The following is a 23,807-nucleotide window of genomic DNA, read 5'->3' on the forward strand; positions in this document are numbered from 1 at the left end:
CTGCTGCCTGAAGACATCATCAAATATCCTGAGTGGGTGGGTGTGGCATGCACATGTTATCCCAGAGCTGCTGATGTGGAGACAAGCAGATTCACAGAGTTCACTAGCCACTCAGCCTAGCCAAAGTGGTGACGAACTGTGCCCATTGTTGTTCTCTGTTGGCCAAGGTTGCCTTCTGTCTTCTACATGCACTGTGCACACATGTACATGCACTCAATAATAATAATGGACTAAAAAGTGAAAATAAATGACAACATCTAATAATGGTGAAAAAAAGATAAGTAGAACAGCTGTGTATCACTGCGGGCATGCATTTTTTGTGTAGCCATCTGGCAAACAATTTGACCTTTAACTAATGGCATGAATGTAAACATGAAATCACTGCATGATTCATCAAACACTTTCCTAGATATTTACCTAAGAGGAATGAAAACGTATGCCTACACAAAGACCTACATATGAATGTTCTGGAATCTGTATTTAGTAGGAGCCAAGAACCAGTGAATGGAAAATGAACTGTGCTTGATCCATGCAATGGAGCAACTCAGCTATAAAAAGAGAAGGGGGCAGCATGAGTGAAGGAGGCCAATGCAAATGGTGTCTCCTGAGAAGTCCACTTACACCCAAAACCACAGAGGCAGAAATCAGATCAGTAGTGGGCAGGGGCAGGGCATGGCCCAAAGAACTGAGAATGACAGAAATAAGCAATGTCCTGATTGTAGATTTTGTTCAACTGTGGCCTTTGTCAGAGCAGATTGAATGTTACACTCAAAAGGCTGGTGCTGGGACTGGAAAGAGGGTCATCAGTTAAGAGTGCTCTTGCAGAGGACCTGAGTTCAGTTCCTCGAACCCAAGTGCAGCAGCTTAAGACTGTCTGTAACTCCAGCTCCAAGGGATATGACACCCTCTTCTGGACTCCCTGAGCACCTACATTCACTGGCATATTAGCTCACATAGACATACATACATACATACACATAATTCAAAAATACATATAAAACAAAGAAAATGAATAAAAATAAATGTTTAAAAGGGGCGATTTTATTGCACATAAGCTATGCCTCAATGAATATGAATTTTTTTAAAAAAGTTTCTATTCCACTGGGATTGGCTCCATTCATCACCACTTCTTTTCTGTTAGTTAGACAATGTGTTGGTATCTCATATAGTCCAAACTGTCCCAAAACATACTAGTAGCCAAGTATGAACTTTCATTTTTGATCCTCTTGCCTCTACAGCCTGAGTGCTAGCATTACAGATGCGCTGTGCTCCATTTGCCCTGACTTATGTGATTTGGGGCATAGATCCCAGTGAGGGCGCTTTGCATGCTAGGACAGCACTCTATCAACTAGCCACATCTGCCAGTTATTAACTGGACTCTGTGTAGCTTCTCGCCTGCCCTGCCTTCCCCACAGCAGAGCCAGGGATGATACATTCAGGGGAGCAGACATTGACTGGTCAAGAACTTGGGGTAAGAGAGGCTCAGTAGGCCAGCTGACCGTCCACAGACAGCCCCCTCTGCTCCTCCTGTAAAAGTGAGATTCTAATGGCTACCAGCAAGAGTGAGAGTGGTCCAAGGTGTGTAGAACATTCTGCAGACTGTCTTGATGTTGATGTTTGTCATCCCAGCACTTAGCAGGCTGTGGCATGAGAATTGCCAAGTGTTGAAACCAGCCTAGGCTACATAGTGAAACCCTGCTTCAAAATATAAAGCCAAACAAATAAAAAAACCCCCACATGCCTGAGGCATAGGTGAAGTTAAGGGTGACTGGCTACTTAAAGATGTGAACTACTAAGGTGGGACACGAAAGAGCAGTCTTTTACCCTGTCCCTAACCTTCACAGGCACTCATGACAGTTGACAGTAGTCTTTTGTAAAAATGGTTTTCATTGCTTTTAGTTAACATGCAACATTATATTTTCACACATGTATGTTGTTGTTAGATCATATCTTCCCTGCTACCCTTCCTTGCTCCTCCTGCCTCGTCTTAAACCCTTCTTCCTCACTCATACTTCCTGTCCCACTTTCCTATTATCCATCTATCATGTTTCATATACATACACTACACATGAGAGGACATAGGCAGTATTTGTCTTTCTTCTCTCCGTTACCATCTCTTGCTTCTCCCCTCTCTCTTCCTTTTAGCCCCTCCCTCCCTCCCTCCTTCCCATAGTCTCCTTTCTAGTTTCATGTCATTTCCATGTTTACACATGTGACTTTCATGTCACACATATATGCATATATATATATATGTATATATATATATATATGATTCTTCAATAAAAGAAAGTAAGTGATATTTGTCTTCCAAGCTGGCTTATTTCACTCAATATGATGCTCTCCAGTTGTATTCATTTTCGTAAGAATGACATAATTGCACTCCTCTACGGCTAAATAAAACTCTACAGTGTATATGTGTGCCACATTTTTTATGCTCACCTCTGTTGATGGACACATGGCTGGTTTCACATCTGGGATGTTGTGAGCAGGGCTTGAGAGACCCAGATGTGCAGGTGTCCATGCTGATTGAGCTTCCTTTCTGCCTACACCCAGGAGAGTCACTTGACCTTTAAACCCACAGATGTCCTTGAGATGAGAATTGTCCACTGAGCACTTGAGTAAAAGCCCTGTTTACTTTGTGTAAAACATTTAGTTAAAACCTTTAGGTGCTGATGAAATAGATAAGTCAGTGAGTCTGCACTCACAGACACTTGCAGGCAAGCCCAAAGATCTGAGTTCAGTCCTTGGAATCTATGTGACGACCGACTGAGGGAGTCAACTCTCTAAGTTAGCCTCTGACCTACAAGCACACTCGCATACACATGTACGCACACGTGCACACAGTTTTGTGCACACACATGAATACACACACATACACATGCACACACAAACACCGGCAAAGGCACACATGTACACACACATGTGCACACACACACACACACACACACACACACACACACACACACACACACACACTATTTAGACTTTAAAGAAAATGTAAATAGAGCCTGGAGAGATGGCTTAGAAATTAAGAATACTGACTACTCTTCCAGAGGTCCTGAGTTCAAATTCCAGCAACCACATGGTGGCTCACAACCATCTATAATGAGATCTGGTGCCCTCTTTTGTCATACAGGCATACATGCAGGCAGAACAGTGTGTACATAATAAATAAATAAATCTTTTTAAAAAATTTAAATATCCCACCTGAGGTGGATACTCTTATTGACCAGACGTTACAGATGTCTATCTGAGGCTCTGGAGAAGTTGAGCAGTCAGTAAGGAACCACACTGAGCTTCGACACTGTGGGATTCTGATCCCAAGCTGACAGGTTTCAGACCACCTCATTGCTTGCTGCCTTCCAAATGTTTCCTTTCCCCTTTGCCTTTAGTATGTCTTTCTTCTGTAAGGTGAGTTCTAGGCTGTGCTCGGGAAATCACAAGTGCCTTGTTCCCCCAAAGCCCTGCTGTTTGATTTGCAGTAGGCCTGATTGAATTGGGGTGAACTTGAGAGAGACTCTCCCATCAAGGTGGATCAGTGGGTGACTCCATTCAGGACCTCGACCTGGTGCAGTGTAGTGGTGGGGGCCGTGGCACAGTGTCCCCTGACAGAAACCTGCAAAGGGACTCAAAGCTCTTGAATGGCTCATGGCTGATAACACAGAGCACAGTGCAGAGTTCCCAGGGAGGCTGAAGTCATAAGGAGCTTTGCTGTGGAAGTGTGAGGATCTCCTGCAGGCAGTCTGCCTGGCCTACATGACTCCCAGGCAACAGACACATCAGTATTGCAACTCCCAAGCCCGTGGGTTTGGACTTTGCCACCTTGGGCAGAGTCCAGCATGCAGGTTGGGGTCAGTGTATGCACCTTGCTAGACTTGCAATGGGATTGACCTTTTGAGTGAAGTGGGAAGTGGTGAAGTCGAGGGAGTCGAGGGAAGCTGCTGACACCGGACTTCTGCAACACCTGTGCTTGGTAGGCCAGGGGAAAGGCAGCAGACTTGTGGGGTGGCCACACCTGGGGCAAGAGCACCCGCAACAAGCATTTATTTCACAAGTTCCTGGAAAGTTGGGTAGAACTGTTGCATAGCAACAAAACAAAAAGTTCTCCAGGGTGCACAAGAAGACCCTTGTGTGGTCTTGCATTTGGCCTTAAATGCCTGAATGACCAGAAACTAAGTTCTCCTTCTCCAGGCAGCCACCACAGCCCGCTCACAGCCACTGACTCTCTACTTCCTATAACTTTATTTCTAAGTGCCTCACACTCCACCTTGCCTCAGCTTCACCCATCCCAGGACTTTCCTACTGCCTGTCTTAGGAGCCCTCCCACCTTGGGCGTCTATGTCACCAGTCCTCCTCGCTCTTCAAATTTTTGAATTTAGCCCCATACTTGATCAATTCACTAAGATCTTATTCCTCAGGACTGAGATGGAAAATCTGATTGGCTGCCTGGGTCAGACAACTTCCCCATGTGGCTAAGACAGAACAACCACTTGGAGCCAAGCTCCCAGTTCAGAGCAAAGACTGTGGAGAAACAGGACAAAGTCACCAAGAGCACGTTAGGGCAGGCTCCCTGGTTCAGCAGTCTCAAGGAAGTAAGGTGCTTAGGAAATGCTGACAGCTTGCAGAACATTGAAATGGCTGCTTCCTCCTCTCTCTTTCCCAGACACCTTAGCTGGGATCTCCCTGCACTCTCCTTCACCCCTTTTCTCACTAGCTCCCAAAGGGCCAGGTGAACCAGAAACCGTCTTCTAGGACAGGCCTGCCTCCCATCACCTCTGTCTATGTGGACAAATAATGAAGACTTCTGAGAGTCCCCTCCTGTAAAATAGAGGGGACAGTAAGAGCATCTTATCACTTATGGCATCCTAGATTTGATAAAATAGGGAATCTTCCAAGTGCGCTGTCCATGAATAAGCTGTAATATGCTTGTTTTTTAAGGGTTCAATTCCTCTCTCAGCCAGTCACTACAAGGCTAAAATGAGACCACATTTGACTGTCTGTTTAAACATGCTCAACCCTCCCTTCCCCCACCCCTCTCTTCTAGACAACTTCTTTGGTGGGCAGAGGTGAGCACTGGATACATGGAGCCTTGCAGAGCTGGGATCAGAAAACCTCTTGTTTGTTTGTCTGGAGAGAGGGAGGTTCAACACCAAGGGCTAAAGCAAATATTTGTGGTTATGGATTAACCTGACTCCCAGACTGGCATGGCGACACCAGGACGAAATTGCAGTTTCTCCTTGGCCCACCCCTGTAAGTCCCCCGTCAAGGCAAGGCTTGAATGGGTATGGAAGAAAGGGTGGGGAGAAGAGTCAGACTGTGAGGAAGGGGAGAACCTTGAGCCAAGGATCTCCAGGCTGACTGAAGCTCGGGGCCGAGGGAAAGAGAGCCCGGACTCTATCTAGATGAGGCACCGGTTGACATTCCCTATAATCCAAGTGGACCTCTCGACACATCAGGTTATGTGGGTCACGTGGATCTCAGCCGAGGGGTTCTTCATGATCCAGAGGCATCTCAGTACCCAGAACCCCCACTACTCCACTCCACCCTGCCCTCGAAGATGGAACCTATGAACCAGGAAGTTAGCAAAGGAAGAAAAAAGGCCGGGAGGGGCTGTGCAGCTGGGATAGGCAGGTCTGCCCACTCAGTCTTGGGGACACTAGAAGCCTTGCAGGTTGACCATTGGTTTGGTCAGGAGTTAAGGTTCCAGAGCTAGGGCCACATAGGCTTGGCCTTGAAGCCAAACTCTGCCCTCCTCTTAGGTGTAGGTTTGTAATAAGCTGCTTCTCTCTTTCGAGCTTCTGGGTTCCTTCCCATGAAATGGGGGTGAAAACCCTAATGCCTACCTCATGGGTGGTTGTGAACCTCGCTAAGCCAGTAACAGGTGAATGGGGACAGTGTGTGGACGTGTGTGTGTGTGTGTGTGTGTGTGTGTGTGTGTGTGTGTGTGTGTGTGTGGAGGTTGAACCCAGAGTCTTAAACATGCTAAGCATGTTCTCCACTGAGCTGCAACCACTCCCCTCTAGTATCCAATACCTATTTAGCAGCTTGGAGGAGGTGTGGGGAGTCTGGGAAGATGGCTTGGTTGAAAAGTGCTTGCCTTGTAAGTGTGAGAACTTGAGTTTGATTCCCTGAACACATGTTTAAAAAATAAATAAATAAAAGTCACGTGCAGTGGTACACACTTACAATCCCAGTACTAGAGGGAAGAAACAAGTAGATCCCTTGGGCTTGTTGGCTAGCCAGTCTACTTGATGACTTCCAGGCTGTGAGAGACTTTGTCTCAAAAAATAAAGTGGAAGCCAGGCATGGTGGCATACCCCTTTACTTGCAGAACTCAATAGGCAGAGGCAGGCAGATTGCTATGAGTTCAAGGCCAGCCTGGTCTATATAGTTCCAGAACAGCCATGGTTGTCTCAAAAACTAAACCAACAAAAACCTGGGGGGAAGTGGACAATGCCTGGAGAGCCTGGGGAAGGACAGTCATGAACACCCCCAGGTCTCCACACATGCACATGCCTGTGTACACATGAGAGACCCATGGGCTACTATTTTTTCCCAGCAACTCTTTATGGAAGAGAGTTTATCTGTTTTACAAATGATGAAACTGAGGCATGGAGTGGGTATACATCTTGTCAAATACTGCTTTCTCTCTCTCTCTCTCTCTCTCTCTCTCTCTCTCTCTCTCTCTCTCTCTCTCTCTGTCTCTCTCTCTCTCTCTCCAGAATGAACTGGAATTTGCCCCCAAGCAGTGACTTTTCTGCTTGCAGGTAGCTGAAGTGTGCCTAGCTTCTAAAGGCCAAACGATTGCCTGTACACAGTGCAACCCACTCCCAGCCCCAGCTTCCACACAGATGATGAGCACACAAGAGGTCCTTTCCTCCCTCCTGTTCTTTCTTGCTTGTGTGTGTGTGTGCGTGCGTGTGTGTGTGTGTGTGTGTGTGTGTGTGTGTGTGTGTGTGTGCGCGCGTGTGTGCGTGTGCGTGTGTGCGTGTGTGCGTGTGAGCACACGTGCATGCACACATGGGGAGGCAAGAGACAAACTTTTCAGATATTTTCTTCAGGAGCTATTCACCTTGATTTTTGAGACAGGGCCTCCTGCTGTCCTGGAGCTGGTCAGCTGGAGCTGGTCAAGCAGGCTAGCAATCCGGGCTGGCTGGCCAGCCAACCACAGGGATCCACTTGTCTCTGCCTCCCCAGTACTGGGATTACAAAAACATGCCACAACTCCTAGATTTTTGGTTTAATTTACTTAAGTCTTCATGTTTTTATGGCATGTGCTTTAGTGACTAAGGTATCTCCCCTGCTCAGGGATGACCCTTTCATTCCGCTTTCGGGGTTTGGGGAGCAGAACAGCTGTGGGTCTCCTTGGAGCTTAGAGGTTCTCCTCAGACAGGTGTCAGCAGCTCCAGGATGTGGCAAGTCAGAATCTTCCTGCTGTTCATGTCCACCTGGGGGATTTCTAGCACACCGACCCCTCTTGGTAAGACTGTCTCCACCCCCCACCCCCACCCCCACAAGACCCTCAGAATCTCCACTGGCTTCCCATGACTATATCCTGTGCCCTTCTCTGGGTGCTCTATCTATCTACCAAGTCCTTTTCTAGCCTGCCCTGCCCACACCAGCTCTCTGGCCTCTGCCACCTCAGCTCGGGTGGCACATCCTGCTCTACACTCATTGCTCAAGCCCCTCCTGCATGCTTGTTTCGGTTCCTCCCTCTTAGCTTTTCTCCCACCCAAGACAGGCATCTCTCAGAGCTGAGTGACTTCAGGTGTCCCTGCTCAAGGGAAGAGATGGGGACTGTGTGATAGAGAGTGTTGGAAATCAAGAGGCGAGATGAGAAGGGCTCACTCAGCTATGTTGGGAGAAGTGTGAGACAGATTTCACTTTGCACTTTATTCTTTTATTACTATTTATTTATTTATTTATTATTAGAAAACATTATATAAGGCTATTTTCATGTACACATACTGTAGCCCACACATACCTTCAGTTGTAACAGCACCAGCAGCTGGCATTGCCCTAAGTACTTCGTTCTTCACAAGAACACCTTGTTGAGTGTTCCAGGCATGCCTTCAAAGGAAGATCTGTTTGTTTGTTTCAGAGCATATGCTCTGAAAGATCCATACTGCTGTTTTCCCAGGGGCGCCTGGGAACAGAGCAGAAAAGCAGGGCATGGGGCTGGAGAGATGGCTCAGAGGTTAAGAACACTGGCTGTTCTTCCAGAAGACCTGAGTTCAATTCCCAGCAACCACAGGGTGGCTCACAACCATCTATGATGAGATCTGGTGCCCTCTTCTGGCCTGCAGGCAGAACACTATATACATAAGAAAGAAAAAGAAAGAAAGAAAGAAAGAAAGAAAGAAAGAAAGAAAGAAAGAAAGGAACAGAAAGGAAAAGAAAAGAAAAGAAAAGAAAAGAAAAGAAAAGAAAAGAAAAGAAAAGAAAAGAAAAGAAAAGCAGGGCACAGCATCCTTCCTGAGATGCTCTGAATAATAAGACCAGTGGGATCCGGGTGAGGTCTTGCCAGGCTCTCTCCAGCTGGGATTCTTCACATCCCTCTTGGCCCCTCTTGGGTCCCTCCACCACATTGACTCCCATCCCAAAGCAGACCCAGTGTTCTCCAGCAGTGAGCATGCCCACCAGGTGTTACGGGCCAAACGAGCCAACAGCTTCCTGGAGGAGATGAGGCCGGGCAGCCTGGAAAGGGAGTGCATGGAGGAGGTCTGTGACTTTGAGGAGGCCAAGGAAATTTTCCAAAATGTGGATGACACGGTAAGGCCACAGGCTAGGTCCAGAGGGTGGGGCTGGGGGATGGACTGGTGGCTGGATGACACCTTAGAGGAGTAGTGGGCATGATGTCTACCATCAGGGTCCTTTTTGGAGTCATAAGAGTTGGTTGGTCATGTAGATGCTGACCTTATTTAAAGGCTTGGTCAGGGCACAGAGGAACCTGGACCCTGAAATTAAGCTCAGGGAGAAGACGGTCTGGGCAGCCCACCAGTGCCACTGGTCACTATGCCTATCTTCATGTCTCTCCCTCCCTATGATCTGGTAGTCTTCCTCTCCTCCATGCTGCCCTGCACCTTAAGGTTAGGTGTGTGACCAAGACTTTTTGATGTCTGTCCCCACAGGGCACTCTGAGACTCAGTCACTTGAGGCCTATTTAGAAATGCAGACTGAGCCAGCAAGTCAATCTCAAGCCTGGATGGTCCAAAGCCAGGAGGGGAATGATGCAGCTGAGGGAGGCAGAACAGTCTGAAAGGGATTTAAATTCTTTCCACCGAGTATGCTACTGTGGCAGTAGATGACCCAGTGGGCAGAGTCCTGCTGCATGGAGGGGTGTTGTGGGGTGGGCAGTCAAGGGCACTATGGCAGCTGTTTGTCTGAAAGCCCTTTCCACTCCCGGGACAGCTCATAGCCAGGAGGAGGCAATGCCTTGAGGGCTTCCCCCTACCTAGGCATGCTGGGCCCTGATACTCTACTCTCTCTTCCGCCACAGCTGGCCTTCTGGATCAAGTACTTTGGTGAGTGAGTCCTAGACACTTGGACGGATGGATAGATGGATAGTCGATGCTTGCTCCAGGGTCGGTGGAGGTTGGAGAGGAAAATGGAGGTACCCTCTACTGCCCCCATCCCGCTGTCTTTCACAGATGGTGACCAGTGCGCAGCTCCGCCTTTGGACCACCAGTGTGACAGCCCATGCTGTGGCCATGGCACATGTATCGACAGTCTGGGCAGCTTCAGCTGCCTCTGCGATAAGGGCTGGGAGGGCAAGTTCTGCCAGCAGGGTGAGGGACCTCCGTGAGGCAGCGAGGCGGGGTGAGGTGGGATCTGGAACCAGTCGGGTCACCACGAGCTATCTGAACTCTCCTGTCGCACAGAACGGGGCTTCCACGACTGCCACGTGAACAATGGCGGCTGCGCACACTACTGCCTGGAGGAGGGTGGCGTTCGGCGCTGCACCTGCACTCAGGGCTACGAGCTGGCAGATGACCATATGCATTGCAAGCCCACCGGTGAGCCAAGGCAGTCCTGCAAAGAGCACCCCGCCTAACACAGGCCAGGAGGGAGGGCACTCCCTAAGAGCAAGCACATCCTGGGGACTCAAGATAGATGGACGTACCCTGCTCCCCCGACCTTGTATGTAGTCTCTTGCTTGTTGGCCAGATTTCAGGCGCCCCTGGATATACCCTGGAGCACAACTGTCATCTGCCTCTGCTCTGTTACACACGCACATTCTGAGCTGACCTAGAAACCAAGGCATCAGTATCTTCCTCCATCTGCCTTTCTGGATGTGTTACTTCTTCGCAGAACCCTGATTCTGCCTTCCTTTTAGATTTTCCTTGAATTTTTCTTTTGAATGTGTTTACTTATGTGTGTAGTTTAAGAAGTCAGGGTAGTCAGGCAGTGGTCACACACGCTTTTAATCTCAGCACTCTGGAGGCAGAAGCAGGTAGATCTCTTTGAATTAGAGGACAGAGAGTTCTAGGACAGTCAAGGCTACACAAAGAAATCCTGTCTCAAAAAACACAACAAAACGAACCAACAAACAAAAAGTAACTAAGATAAAAACGCAAACAGAATATTGCTAAAAAATAGATTTCTCCTATAAGACCTGAATAAAGTATTATAATGACTAGCATTTAAATATCAAGAGTTTAAAAAAATTGTTTTTGTGACAGGGTTTTTCAGTGTATCCTTGGCTGTCCTGGAACTCACTCTGTAGACTAGGCTGGCCCAGAGTGCTGGTACAAAAGGCATGTGCCACCACTGCCAGACTGAGTTTTATTTTTTTTTAAAAAAGGTTTATTTATTTAATATGTATACATTGTAATGCCTGCATGTATCCCTATATGCCAAAAGAGGGCACTTAATTTCATTATGGGTGGTTGTGAGAAACCATGTGGTTGCTGGGAAATGAACTCAGGACCTCTGGAAGAGCAGCCAGTGTTAACCTCTGAGCCATCTCTCCAGCTCCGAGTTTTAAACTTCTTAATTAAAAATGTTTCACATATAATCTGTATGTATAAAATAAATATGTGAACATGTAATTTGTAAAAAAGGTTTTTTATTTAATATATTATTACACTCCCACACTCTTCCCGGTTCATCCCCATGCCCCCTCCCATCCAGAACCACACCCTTTCTGTCTCTCCTTAGAAAACAGGAGAATAGTCATTAAAATTAGATAAATTTTAAAAATTGAAATATGCTAAAACAAGAAAAAGAGCCAAAGAAAAAGAACAATAAATGCATATAGATGCAGACACACACACACACAGGAATCCCATAAAAACCCAAAACTGGAAGCCATAATATATGCTGAGGATCTGTAAGTTTAAAAAAAAAAAAAAAAAAAAAAAAAAAGCCCTGACTCAGCATTCTGAAAGAACCTGCAGTGACTTCACTTTGTGTTGACCATTTACTTCCAGGTATGAGGCCAACCCTTAAGGCTGGTTTGTTTCCCCAGTGAGGCTCCCTTGGAGAAAACTAATTTTTCCTTTGCAAATGGCTATCAATTGGAGACAGCTTCTGGGTTAGGGATGGGGCATGTGTCCTCCTCTCTGCTCAGCTGGTGCAGACTGGAGCAAGTCCTGTGCATGCTGCCAGTCTCCATGAGTTCATATGTTGTGTCAAGAAGGCCTTGATTGCTTGGTGTCCTTCATTCTGTCTGGCTCATACACTCTTTCTGCCTCCTCTTCCACAGAGTTTCCTGAGGGGAGGAGTTTGATGGAGACTTCCCTTTTAGGGCTGAGAGTTCCACCCTCTGCATGTTGTCTGGCTGTGGGTCTCTCTATTCGTCTCATCTCCTGCAGGAGGAAACTTCTGTGATGATGGCTGGGCAAGGCACTGGTCTATGAGTATAATAGAATGTAATTAGGAGTCATTTATTGCTGTGTTCCTTTAGAACAGTAGTATTTGGTTTTCCCCTAGTATCTGTCCTATCTAGTCTCAAGTTTTTGGCCACCTAAGCAGCATTAGGTGTGGGATCCATCTCATGGAATGGGTCTTAACTCAAATCAGATTTTGGTTGGTTACTCCCACAAGCTTTGTGCCACTATTGTACCAGTGTGTCTTGCAGGGCACCCTTGTAGATGGAAGGGTTTATATCTGGGTTGGTATGCCTTTCTCCTTTGTCATCATGCAGGATACCTTCCAGTACCATGAATACCAGTCCATAGTAGTGAAGGCCCTAGGTGGACACCAGCTCAAATTCTTTATGGTCAGTGAGTTTTGTAGGTGCTCTCTTCAGCAATAGGGACTTACTTTATCATCAGTTTGTGAAGAACTACCAATATCCTTGGCAATAGGCTGGGTTTTTGGAGGTTCCCATGCACAACTTTGGCAAAGTAATTAATGTAATGTAATTCCTGGTACTGGGAGCTTCCTTCGGTGACAAGAAATGTTCTGTTGTACCTCTGTCTCCCTTATTATTTGGCAATTTCATTTAGATTGCATATATATGGTGTGTGTGTGTGTGTGTGTGTGTGTGTGTGTGTGTGTGTGTGTGTGTCTATTGTGCTAGGTTTCCACATAATGCCTCAAATGGCCCTTAGTTTTAGCCATCCCTCCTCATATTTCCCATCTCACCCCCGTCTTCCCTTGCATCCCTATTTGGTCCTCCCATTCCAGTCCTTCTGTTAGCCCATCTATAACTATCTATGCTATTTCCATTTCCTAAGGAGACCCACCCCTCCTCTATAGTCCCTTACTCTCTACCTAACCTCTGTGGCTATATAGACTGTAGTTTGCTTGTCAATGACTTAACAACTAACACCCACATATATGAGAAAACAGACTAGATTTGTCTTTCTGAGTCTGAGTTACTTCACTCAGGATGTTTTTTCTAGTTCCATCCATTTGCTTGAGAATTTCATGATCTTATTCATTTATTTACTTTAGAGCTGAGTAATATTTCATGTGTAAACATACACATTATCTTTATCCATTCATCCAGTGACAAACGTTTAGGTTGTTTTCAATTTCTGGGTATTATGAATATGGTTGAGTAGGTATCTTGGAGGTAGAATGAAGTATCCTTTGGGTATGTGCCCAAGAGTGGTATAGCTGGATCATGAGGTAGATTGATTCCTATCTTCCTGAGGAACTGCTACACTGATTTCCATAGTGGCTGGACAAGTGTGCACTCCCATCAGCAATGGACGCATGCTCCCCTTACTTCACATCTTTGACAGCATGAGCTGTCATTTGTTTTATTGATCTTGGCTATTCTGATAGTGTAAGATGAAATTTCAAAGTAATTTTGGTTTGCATTTCCCTCCTAGCTGAGGGTGTTGAAAAATTCTTAACAGCTATTTGTGTTAGTTTTTTTGAGAATTCTGTTTAGATCCATACATGATTTTTTAATTGGGTTATTTGTTTTCTTGATGTCCAGGTTTTTTTTTTTGAGTTCTTTTCACACTGTAAATCTCAGCCCTCTATTGTATGTGTAATTGGTAAAGATCTTTTCCCATTCTCCTTTGCCTTGCAGAAGATTTTCAGTTTCATGAAATCCCACTTATTAATGTTGATTTTAGTGCCTGTAATTGGTGTTCTGTTCAGAAAGACCTTGCCTGCACAAATGAGCTATTACCTACCTTTTCTTCTGTCAGGTTCAGTGTATCTGTCCTTATGTATTTGATCCATTTGCAGTTGAGTTTTGTGCAGAGTGCTAAATATAGATCTATTTGTATTTTTCTACACGAAACCACCCAATTTGACCAACACCATTTATCTTTCTTTCTCCATCTGCTGTGATTGAAAGTTTTACTGGGTGTAGTGGTCTGGCTGGCATCTGTTGTCTCTTAGAGTTTATAGAGCATCTATCCAAGGCCTTCTGGCTTTTAGAGTCTCCATAGAAAAGCCAGGTTGTTATTCTTATAGGTTTACCTGTGTATGTCACTTGATCTTTTTCCTCTCCAGCTTTTAATATTTTTTGTTCTGTATGTTTCTTGTTTTGATTATTATGTGATGAGGGGAATTCATTTTTTGGTCCACTCTGTTTGGTGTTCTGTGTGCTTCTTGTTCCTTAATAGTTATCTCCTTTTTTTTAGACTGGGAAGATTTATCTTCTATGATTTTGTTGAAAATATTTTTTATGGCTGGGTGGTGGTGGTGCACACCTTTAATGCTAGCACTCCGGAGGAAGAGGCAGGTGGATATCTGTGAGTTCAAGGCCAGCCTGCTCTACTGAGTGAGTTCCAGGACAGCCTCCAAAGCTACTGAGAAACCCTGTTTCAAAAACAAAAACAAAAGAAAGAAAAAGAAATTTTTTTGTGGTTTTGGCCTGTGTTCCTTTTCCTTCCTCTATTCCTTTAATTCTTAGATTTGGTCTTTTTAGAGTGTCCCAGATTTCCTGAATGTTTTGTGCCTGGATTTTTTTAATATTTACTTTGACCAAGGTGTCCATTTCTTCTATCTTGTCTTCAATGCCTAGCATTTTCTCTTCCATCTCTTGTATTCTGTTGGTGAGGCTTGCCTCTGAGTTTCCTGTTCAAGTTGCTAAATTTTTCATTTTCAGTTTTACCTCAGTTTGAATTTTCTATATTGATTCTATTTGTACTTCTAAGTCTTGAAGTGTTTTTTTCCCTCTCATTATACTGTTTTTGTTCTTAAAGATGTCTTTACTGTATTTGCTCATTTCCTCTTTAAGGACCTTTAGCATATTCACAAAGGGCCATTTTTGAGGTCCTTGTCTGGTTCTTCAACTATATTGCATTGCTCATGGCCTGCTAGGGTTGCTGGGCTTTAGTGGAAACTTATTGTCCTGTCTGTTATTGGTTGTGTTTTTACACTGGTTTCCAAGCATCTGGGTTTGGGATGATTGTAATTTTAGATGCTGTTCTCTCCCTTGGTTTCTGTTGCTCTTTCTGGTTCTTAAGGAGTGCTATATGGCTATGGGTTGCCTGGTAGTGAATGCTTCTGGGATCCTGCCAGGCATGGCCACTGGGTATTCAGGGGGTGTCTGGGCAAGCTGGAGGCTGGGACAACAGGATGGGTGCTGTGGGAGCCTGTAGAAGAACTGCATCATTGCAGGGGGTGGGGCTTGGAGGAAGGGGAGACTACAATCGGTGGTCTGCTACAGAGATGTGGATGAGACTGAGGGATTGGATTTGGAGAAGGAGGACATTGAGAGCTTGAAGATTGCCAACCTGCCTCCCTTCATTTTGTTGGCACTCTCCCCCGTGTTGCCCCTGGATCTCTTACAACATTCATACTTACCGTCTCCTCTATTTTCCATGTCTGGCCTCCCTCCCAAAACAGTCTCATGTATCCCAAGCTGGCCTCGAATGTGTTGCATCACTGGGAATGACTGACTTTCTTATCCTCTGCCTGTGCCTCCAGAGTACTGGGACTATGGGCATGCATACCCTATTTTATTTGGTGCTAGGGGTGAAACTCAGAGCTTTAAGCATGCCAGGCAAACACTCTACCCAATGAGCTTTGTTTCCAACCCTGACTTTACATTTTTTTCAGGGAACTATTTACAACTTTATCTTCTGGTCCTTATACAGAAACACACTTTTAAACTGTAAATTTTTAGGATGTTTACTTTATGAGTATAGGTATTTTGTTTGCACCCATACATATTATGTGCACCACTTGCATGTCTGTTGCCATGGATCTTCTGGAACTGGAGTTACAGACAGTTGTGAGCCACTGTGTGGTGGCTAGGAATTGAACCTGGGTCTTCAAGAGGAGCATCCAATGCTCCCAAATGATGAGACATTTCTCCAGGTCCTAAACTTTGTATTCTGAACTGATTGAATACCTACAGGAAGTTTCAAGAAGTCCCCATGGCTTTCCTGAAGGCTAGAGTCATTGGCAGACACTTGGTTCAGATCATTAGGTCTTAACACCATGGTGGGGTTTGGAAAGCATGCCCACAAAGCTTGTGGGTGTTCTCAGTTGCTTTGCAGCACCCAGGAGCAGGATGGGCAGAGGCCTGTGGTCCTCTAGCCATGCCACTCTTTGCTGCACAACTGTCTGTAATCCCTTTCTCACAGCTTCTGGTCTACCTTCTGCAGGGATGAACCTCTGTAGGCAAGAAAAGGGGAATCAAACCACGAGGAGGTGTCCCCAAACCTACCTTGTCAGCTCACACCATGCCCCATGTGCTGTCCTGTCAGCACTAACCCCACCTCAGGGATTTAGAGGACTCCTGAAGGGTGCTGTATACGAGATCCCAGTTTGCCAAGTCAGTTACTATGTTTACCTACTGGGCAGCTTTTGGAATCTCGTGCTGCTGTCTGCTTTTCATTCTTCCATTCCTTACTTGCCCTGAAATGGTGTTCTTCTGCTTCAGCAGCTAAGATCCCCTAAGTAGCATTCAGCACTACAGGAGCTAGGCCTTGCAGACCATCAGCCCTGGATTTCCACGATGTGCCCACTGTGATGGGAAAAGAGGCTTCGTAATGATGCTTTCCAGGAATCAGCCAGAGTTGGAGACAGCTCAGTTGATAAAGAGCTCACATGCAAGCACAAAGACCTGAGTTTGAATTCCCAGAATCTGCATAAAAAAGCCAAACATGGTTGTATGCGCCTGTAACCTCGGCATGCTGAGGGGGAGGACAGAGACAGTAGAATCCATAAGAGTTGCTGGTCAATCAAGCTCTACACTCAGTGAGAGGCTGTCTCAAAAATAGGGTGTAGAAAAAAGAAAGACACTCAAAGTTGACCTCTGACTTCTACATGCAAGTGCAACTGTACATATGTGTGTGTGTGTGTGTGCGCGCGCGCGAGTGCGCGCGCGCTCGCGCGCACACACACACACACACACACACACACACACACACACACACACACACACACACATCCTTCTAGAACTGGAAAGATGGGTCAAGCAGTTTCGAGTAGTTCCTGCTCTTGCAGAAGATCCTGATTTGGTTCCCAGCACCTATGTGGCAGCTCATAACTGTCCTTAGTTCCAACTCCAGAAGATCTGATGACCTCTTCCTGCCTCTGAAGGCACCAGACACACACAGTATACTTAAAAACAGTGTACTTGCATACATGTAAGCCAAACACTCATGCATTTTAGAAAGAAAAGGAAAATACTTAGCTCCTTCTCCATAATCTGCCCCCCTACTTTGAGATAGGCTGACCTAACTCACTATATAGCCGAGGATGGCCTTGGACTTTATCTCCTTCTGCACTACTTTCCCAGTGCAATGATTACAGATATGCATTACTATGCCTGGTTTATGCAGTACTGGGGATCTAACCCAGGGCCTTATGTGTGCTAGGCAGGCATTCTACCAACTGAGCTATGTTCGCAGACAAGTTCATGTACTTTATTATCTCCCTAGGAGCTTGGTAGCATCCAAACAGGAGCCTCTCCTTGTATATCTTGGGGATGATGACCCATAACCCTGGAGTATAATGAATCCAGGATGTCTTTCCTCATCAGTTCAGAGACACTTTAGTAGCAACAGTGCTTGTCCAGTTCTTGCCAGTAGGTGGCACTATTTGATTTTGAGTTCCAAGCTGCACTTCTTGACTCCTCGGTGGCAGCCTAGCCTGCAGACTGGGGGCAGATGAGAGGGCACCGGGGAGTCATGGCTGGGAGGCCCTTTACCTCAATCTTTCACTTGCAGTGAATTATCCATGTGGGAAGCTGTGGAAGCGGATAGAGAAGAAACGCAAGAAAGTCAAAAGGGACACAGACCTAGAATATGAACTGGACCAAGATCCAAGGATCATCAACGGAACTCTAACGAAGCAGGGAGACAGTCCTTGGCAGGTGAGGGGGCAGACAGTCTTCCGGGACCTCAGCTGGCATGAGGGAAGTGTGGAACGGGCAGGGGCTGGTAAGGATAGGAATGGGCATGCGCAGGGAAAGGCATGTGTCTTAGAGTTACTGTTGCTATGGTGAAACACCATGGCCAAAGAAACTTGGGAAAGAAAGAGTTTGTTTAACTTACATTTCTTCATCACAATTCATCATCAAGGGAAATCAAGACAGGAACTCAAGCAGGACAGGGACCTGGAGGCAAGGATCTGATACAGGGACCATGGAGGATCCTGCTTACTAGTTTGCTCTCCATGCTTGCTTGTTCAACCTGCTTTTGCTTTGTTTTGTTTTTTCGAAACCGGATTTCTCTGTGTAACAGCTTTGGCTGTCCTGGAACTCACTCTGTAGACCAGGCTGACCTCGAACTCACAGAGATCCTCCTGCCTCTGTCTCCTGAGTGCTGGAATTAAAGGCGTGCACCAACACTGCCTGGCTTCATTCAGCCTGCACTTTTATAGAACCCAGGACACCAGCCCACATGTGACACAATGGGCTGTACCATCCTCCACCAATCACAAATTAAGAAGGTGCCATCCAGTTGGATCTTATGGAGGCATTTTCTCAATTGAGGTCCCCTCCTTTCAGATAACTCTAGCTTGTGTCGTTGACATAAAACTAGCCAGCATTGCATGGATGGGAGCAAGCAGAAGGAAAAGCTCCAGTGCTGAGGAAGAGATGGAGAGACAGCTTGTATGGGTGGGAGCTGAGACAGGGACTGTGTTTCTGGAGAAGGGTCTTGTATAAGAGAGAGCTAGAAGGGAGTGGTCACACTGAGAATCCCCAGCTTCAGCACGGAGCAAATATTTACTTATTTCTCATCTTTGCCAGGCTCTGGATTCAGGAGTACACTAGTAGTTCACAGATTTGAAGAGTTTGGTTACTCTGGAAATAGCTTAGTAGGATGAGAACCAGGATGGCCATCAGGGCAGAGGGAGGCCAAAGAGAGGTACCCCAAGCAGCCTGAGTACCACAAAGGTTCCCCAGAGGATGCAAGGCCTGGCCCAAGCCCCAGCTTGAGAGCTCTCTGACAGTGGTAGGGCAGAAAGTGACTATAGGAACTGCATAGGCTATGTGTGCCAGTGGGACCAGGAACCCAGGGAAGTGTTTGAGAACTGCTGAGAGCCACGAGCCCTGTGCTAGGAGTTGTCAGAGGCAGCCTGTGATGTCACTTTCAGGCCATCCTTCTGGACTCCAAGAAGAAGCTGGCCTGCGGAGGGGTGCTCATTCATACCTCCTGGGTGCTGACGGCGGCCCACTGCATGGAGAACACCAAGAAGCTCACCGTGAGGCTCGGTGAGGGCTGTGGCCAGGCAGGAGCAGCCGGAAGCCTGGGATGGAGCAGGGGAAGCAGCTTGCTGTCTCAGGATGGCTGTTATATCCTTAGGCTCCACAAAGGATATTTGGGGGGACAGAGGCATCTGTGCTAGCACTGGCTCACACTGGGACTACAGGCAGCTGGGAAATGTTCTGGTGCTCATTTCAGATCTAGGTCCACGTTTGTGAGGGGCGTCACACTCCCACTCCTCACTCCACACAGAGCCAGCTCTGTGTGGGCCCGTTCCTGGCCATGGTCAGACCCATGACACTGTGTGAGCTTCACATAGACTGACAAGATGGGGCTGTGCAACATTAGTCTGCCTTGCTAGCTGCTTCCCCAGGAGTCTGAGGGTCCCCAAATCTATGCCCTACTCTGTGATAGTTTCTGGAGGGTCTTTTAGCAGACACTATACCAAAAAGAAGGGCCATGGAATACCTAGTTGTTAAAATGAGGACTTGAGTTCAATTCCCAGCACCCACATAGAATCCAGACATGGTGGCACACAGCTAATCCCAGTGCTGGAGGGACAAAGAAGGAGGGTCACTGGAGCCTAGCTTAATCTGTGAGCTTCAGCTTCAGTGAGAAGTTCTGACTCAAATATAAGAGAACAATCGAGGAAGACACCAAACATTGACCTTTGGCCTCTGTATGCACTCACACACATGCCTCCTCCATGAACACAAGCCCATACATACATACATACATACATACATACATACATACATACATACATACATACACACACACGCAAGTGCATACATAATAAAAGAAAGGGTGTGCTGAGAATGACAAAACTGATATGCTGTACAACTACCCTCAGTGTGAAAAATGGCCTGTGGTTCTGCTTCCCAAAGCCATCAGCTGGTCCAGACCATTCTTCCTAGCAGTGCCTGGGGCTTTCTGGTGCTTCCCCTCAGATCTTGCTGGCGATCCCCTTTGGGCCTTGCTGCCCTGGAGCTAGTTTCTCCAGCAGTGCTGTTCTTTGTTCCCTTTCTGTCTACAGAAGTCCCTGGCTTCTCCGCTCTTTCGATCTTCCTTGCACTGTTCTGTCTGGGAATTCTGAGTTGAGACCAGCCCCGTGCCCCTTAGGAACTTATGCCCTAGGGCCCACTATTCATGCTCCCGGCAGGAACACTCACCTTTGCTAAGGATCTGAGGCACAGGGACCCAGTTCAGGGCTTCATGCAGCTGCACAGCAGAAGCACCATGATCATGCAGGCTCCCCCAGCCTACTCTGATAGCATCCTTGCCTTGCAGGTGAGTATGATCTGCGACGCAGGGACCACTGGGAATTGGACCTGGACATCAAGGAGGTCCTCGTCCACCCTAACTACAGTCGGAGCACCAGTGACAATGACATTGCACTGCTCCGCCTGGCCCAGCCAGCTACTTTCTCTAAGACCATAGTGCCCATCTGCCTGCCGGACAATGGCCTGGCAGAGCGTGAGCTCACTCGGGCTGGCCGGGAGACAGTGGTGACAGGCTGGGGCTATCAAAGTGACAAAGACAAAGATGGCAGGAGGAACCGTACCTCTGTCCTCACCTTCATCCGCATCCCCGTGGTCCCACGAAACGAGTGCATGCAGGTCATGAGCAACATGGTCTCAGAGAACATGCTGTGTGCAGGCATCCTTGGTGACAGTAGAGATGCCTGTGAAGGTGACAGTGGGGGACCTATGGTGGTCTTCTTTCAAGGCACCTGGTTCCTGGTGGGCCTGGTGAGCTGGGGTGAGGGCTGTGGGCAACTCAACAACTATGGCGTCTACACCAAAGTAAGCCGCTACCTCGAATGGATCCACAGCAACATTGGCGACAAGGATGCTTCCCTGAAGAGCCAGGGGCTGTAGCACCCCCTTCCCTGCTCATCCCTGGACCTCACTCTTAAAGTGAGGCTGGGCTAGTGAATACCAAGGCAGAGGACATTAAAGGGTACACAACAAACATACCTGCCTGAGTTCCTGTGTGTCCTTTCCATCCTTTTTTGGGCTATTCTGGAGAAAAGTAACATTAGGTGAGCATCTACTATATGCCAGGTGCTTCCTGAGAAGAACCTGAACTCCCAAAGCAGTTCTGTGGGGTGGGGGTAGGGGAGGACCCAGGGGCACTCGAGGCTGGTATAACTTAGGGGTGGTGGTTTAATAGACAGGAATTTTTCTAAAATGTGATTTCAAGAGACTAGAGCCTCTCTCAGGGCCTCAGAAAGAGCTAGTGTTAGTTGCAGGTTGGAAAACTTTACCGGTGGCCTATGCTACAGAGAGGCAAGTGAGGCTCGGAAGGGCCACGTGGTGGAGCCTGGGATTCAAACCAAGGACACACCCCAAGCTCAGCAGCTTCTCTTCTCCATTGCTCCTGGGAGCAGCTGGAGGTGTGGGGTGGGGGTGGGGGGTACATGTGTGTTTATGGGTATGCATGCACATATGTGTGTTTGGAGGCCAGAGGACAACTTCATGTGTTGTTTCTCAAGCACTGTTCACTTTTTTTTTTTTTTTTTGACCCGGGGTCTCTGGCTGACCTGAAATCCATGTACTAGGCTAGACTGGCTGGCCAGTGAGCCCCACCCCCCACCCCCAACTTTGACAAGTGGAGACAGAGCATCAGTAGCACACTGGGGAAGGAGCCAGGTGCCCAGAAGGTGCTGCTCAGAATGACTTGATAGTCTTGTTGAGGAAGCTGTTTAAGAACAAAGTTATAAGCTGGGTGCGGTGGCAGCACCTGTAGTCCCCGCTACTCATGTGGCTGAGGCAGGAGGACAGGCTGGGCAACATAGCAAAACACTTTACCTTAAAAAGTGCAAAAGAGAAGGAAGAAGGAAGAGGTGGAGTGTGAGGCGGAAGGAAAGGGAGGGAAGGGGAGGGGAGGGAAATGGTAAGACTGGTTAGTGCTGCCCGTCAGGCACTGGTATAAGACCACCACTGCAGCACGTGGACATCCCTGAGCAGAACTCTCTTTCCCTTCCCCAGCAGCCATCAGTCTCAAAGAGCTCTTCAGGACAGACAGGGCCTGTGAGCCTCTCCCCATTCCAAGATAGAATGCAGATTACATTGGTCTTTTGCAAATCGAGTGTGCAAAAGATCTACTTTTTTTTTTTTTAAATCTACTAGCTGGGCAATGGTGGCACATGCCTTTAATCCCAGCACTCAGGAGGCACTGGCAGGAGGATCTCTGAGACTGAGGTAAACCTGGTCTACAGAGTGTCAGTAAGCCAGGGATACACAGAGAAACCCTGTCTCAAAAAAAAAAAAAATTCCATGAGTCATTTTTGGGATGAAGGACATGTGCCATGTCACATGGGTGGAGGTCAGAGGACAACTCTCTCCTTTCAACTTGTGAGTTTGGGGGAATCAAACTCAAGTTGTCAGCTTGTCAGCCAGTTCCCTTGCCTGCTGAGCCACCTCACTGGTCCCAAAAGGCATAATTGAGACAGGATTTACATGAAAAAGCTGAGATAATTAAACAGTAGTCTTAAAATTAGTCCAGCTCTCTGTGCTTCTGAATTGGGCAAGTAATTTTTCTTCTCTGGTTGTAACGGTTAAGTTTCGTTGTAAATTTGACTGCATTAGAGAATAATCAGTTAGTTGGTATGCTATTCTGCTTTTGGCTACTACAATAAAATGCTTGAGGCAGGACAACTTTATTTGGTTTTTGGTTTTTGCTCACCATTGGTTTGGCCTCTTGGAAAGGCCTGAAAGCAGATGATGATCATGGTGACGCCATGGCAGAAGCATTGGTCCTGGGGTCACAGAGTTGACAAGAAGGCATAGAGCAGTTTGCGGCAAGAACAACTTGCTTTTGTGAGAGCTCAGTAGATTGAGGCAGAAAAACTCAGTGTCTTCCAAGGGTGGTGATTGCAACAGCCTAAGGACTTTTCCCTGGGATTCACCTCTTAAAGATGTCACATGGTCTCCTTGCTCTGGCAAGCTTCCAGCATATGAGGTTCATGCCATATCCAAACTATAGAGGCTGGCTTGCCTGCTGCAGGAGATCGGCAGGTGTGTGAGTCCATGGGCTGAGTGGGGAGATCTGCCACCATCGTGGTTCCATCCAACTAGCCCAGGTCAGACTAAGAGGAGAGGGAAGGAAGGTCTCTCTCTCCTGTTGCTGGGACATTGTATCACATTATCTAGGGTAACAGGCTTAGAGAATGAATCTATATTATCAAGGGGATGTGTAAGACTGTTTACACGGTAGAGGCTGTGTAATCCAGCAATGGTCATCTGCACGCTAGAGAGGCTGAGAACCTGGGAGCTGCTCAGTGCATGAGGGTAGAGGCCTCTGCTGTCCATCCTTTCATGTCTTCTGTGTATATGACCCAGTATGTTTTATTAAGATTGCTGATAGGAAAATGGCACCTCACCAGCCTACACCACTGAAGAAAATGTCTCTCTCCACCAGAAACCTTTAACCGTCTGTGGATCCTCAGGGAGGGGAAGCTAGTTTCATTATTTTACATGTGGAAATCCTTTACCCACAATTATGTGGCTGTAGCTGTGTGGATTTATTTCTGGGTCCTCTATATTCTATTACATTAGTGAATGTGCTTTTTTTCCTTTCCTTCCCTTCATGCTTTGTGCACAGAAAGATGTCCAAAGCACATACTGGCAGACATATGGATTTGGGAAAACTGCATTTCCTAAAGCTGGCAGCCCTTTGGGGTGCATTTGGCCAGGAAATGCATTCAATTCCCCCGGCTCTGGA

General features: G+C 46.9%; 1 protein-coding gene across 3 annotated transcripts; it reads left to right on the top strand.

Moving 5' to 3' along the window:
* The first annotated feature begins 5,204 nt into the window (after positions 1-5,204).
* On the top strand, positions 5,205-21,039 carry Proc (protein C, inactivator of coagulation factors Va and VIIIa). Of its 3 annotated transcripts, XM_035439056.1 has the most exons (9): positions 5,205-5,250; positions 7,394-7,480; positions 8,609-8,772; positions 9,500-9,524; positions 9,651-9,788; positions 9,882-10,016; positions 17,598-17,743; positions 18,970-19,087; positions 20,370-21,039. In XM_035439056.1, the coding sequence occupies exons 1-9, from the start codon at positions 5,205-5,207 to the stop codon at positions 20,957-20,959; spliced, it is 1,449 nt and encodes a 482-aa protein (XP_035294947.1). In that variant the 3' UTR covers positions 20,960-21,039. The 3 variants fall into 3 exon arrangements, with proteins under 3 accessions (XP_035294947.1, XP_035294949.1, XP_035294948.1); XM_035439058.1 differs by lacking the exon at positions 5,205-5,250 and having other exon boundaries at positions 7,411-7,480; positions 9,651-9,786; positions 9,937-10,016; XM_035439057.1 differs by lacking the exon at positions 5,205-5,250 and having other exon boundaries at positions 7,411-7,480; positions 8,615-8,772.
* The last annotated feature ends 2,768 nt before the right edge of the window (positions 21,040-23,807 follow it).

Source organism: Cricetulus griseus, chromosome 2, assembly GCF_003668045.3.
Source record: "Cricetulus griseus strain 17A/GY chromosome 2, alternate assembly CriGri-PICRH-1.0, whole genome shotgun sequence".
NCBI lineage: Eukaryota > Metazoa > Chordata > Mammalia > Rodentia > Cricetidae > Cricetulus > Cricetulus griseus.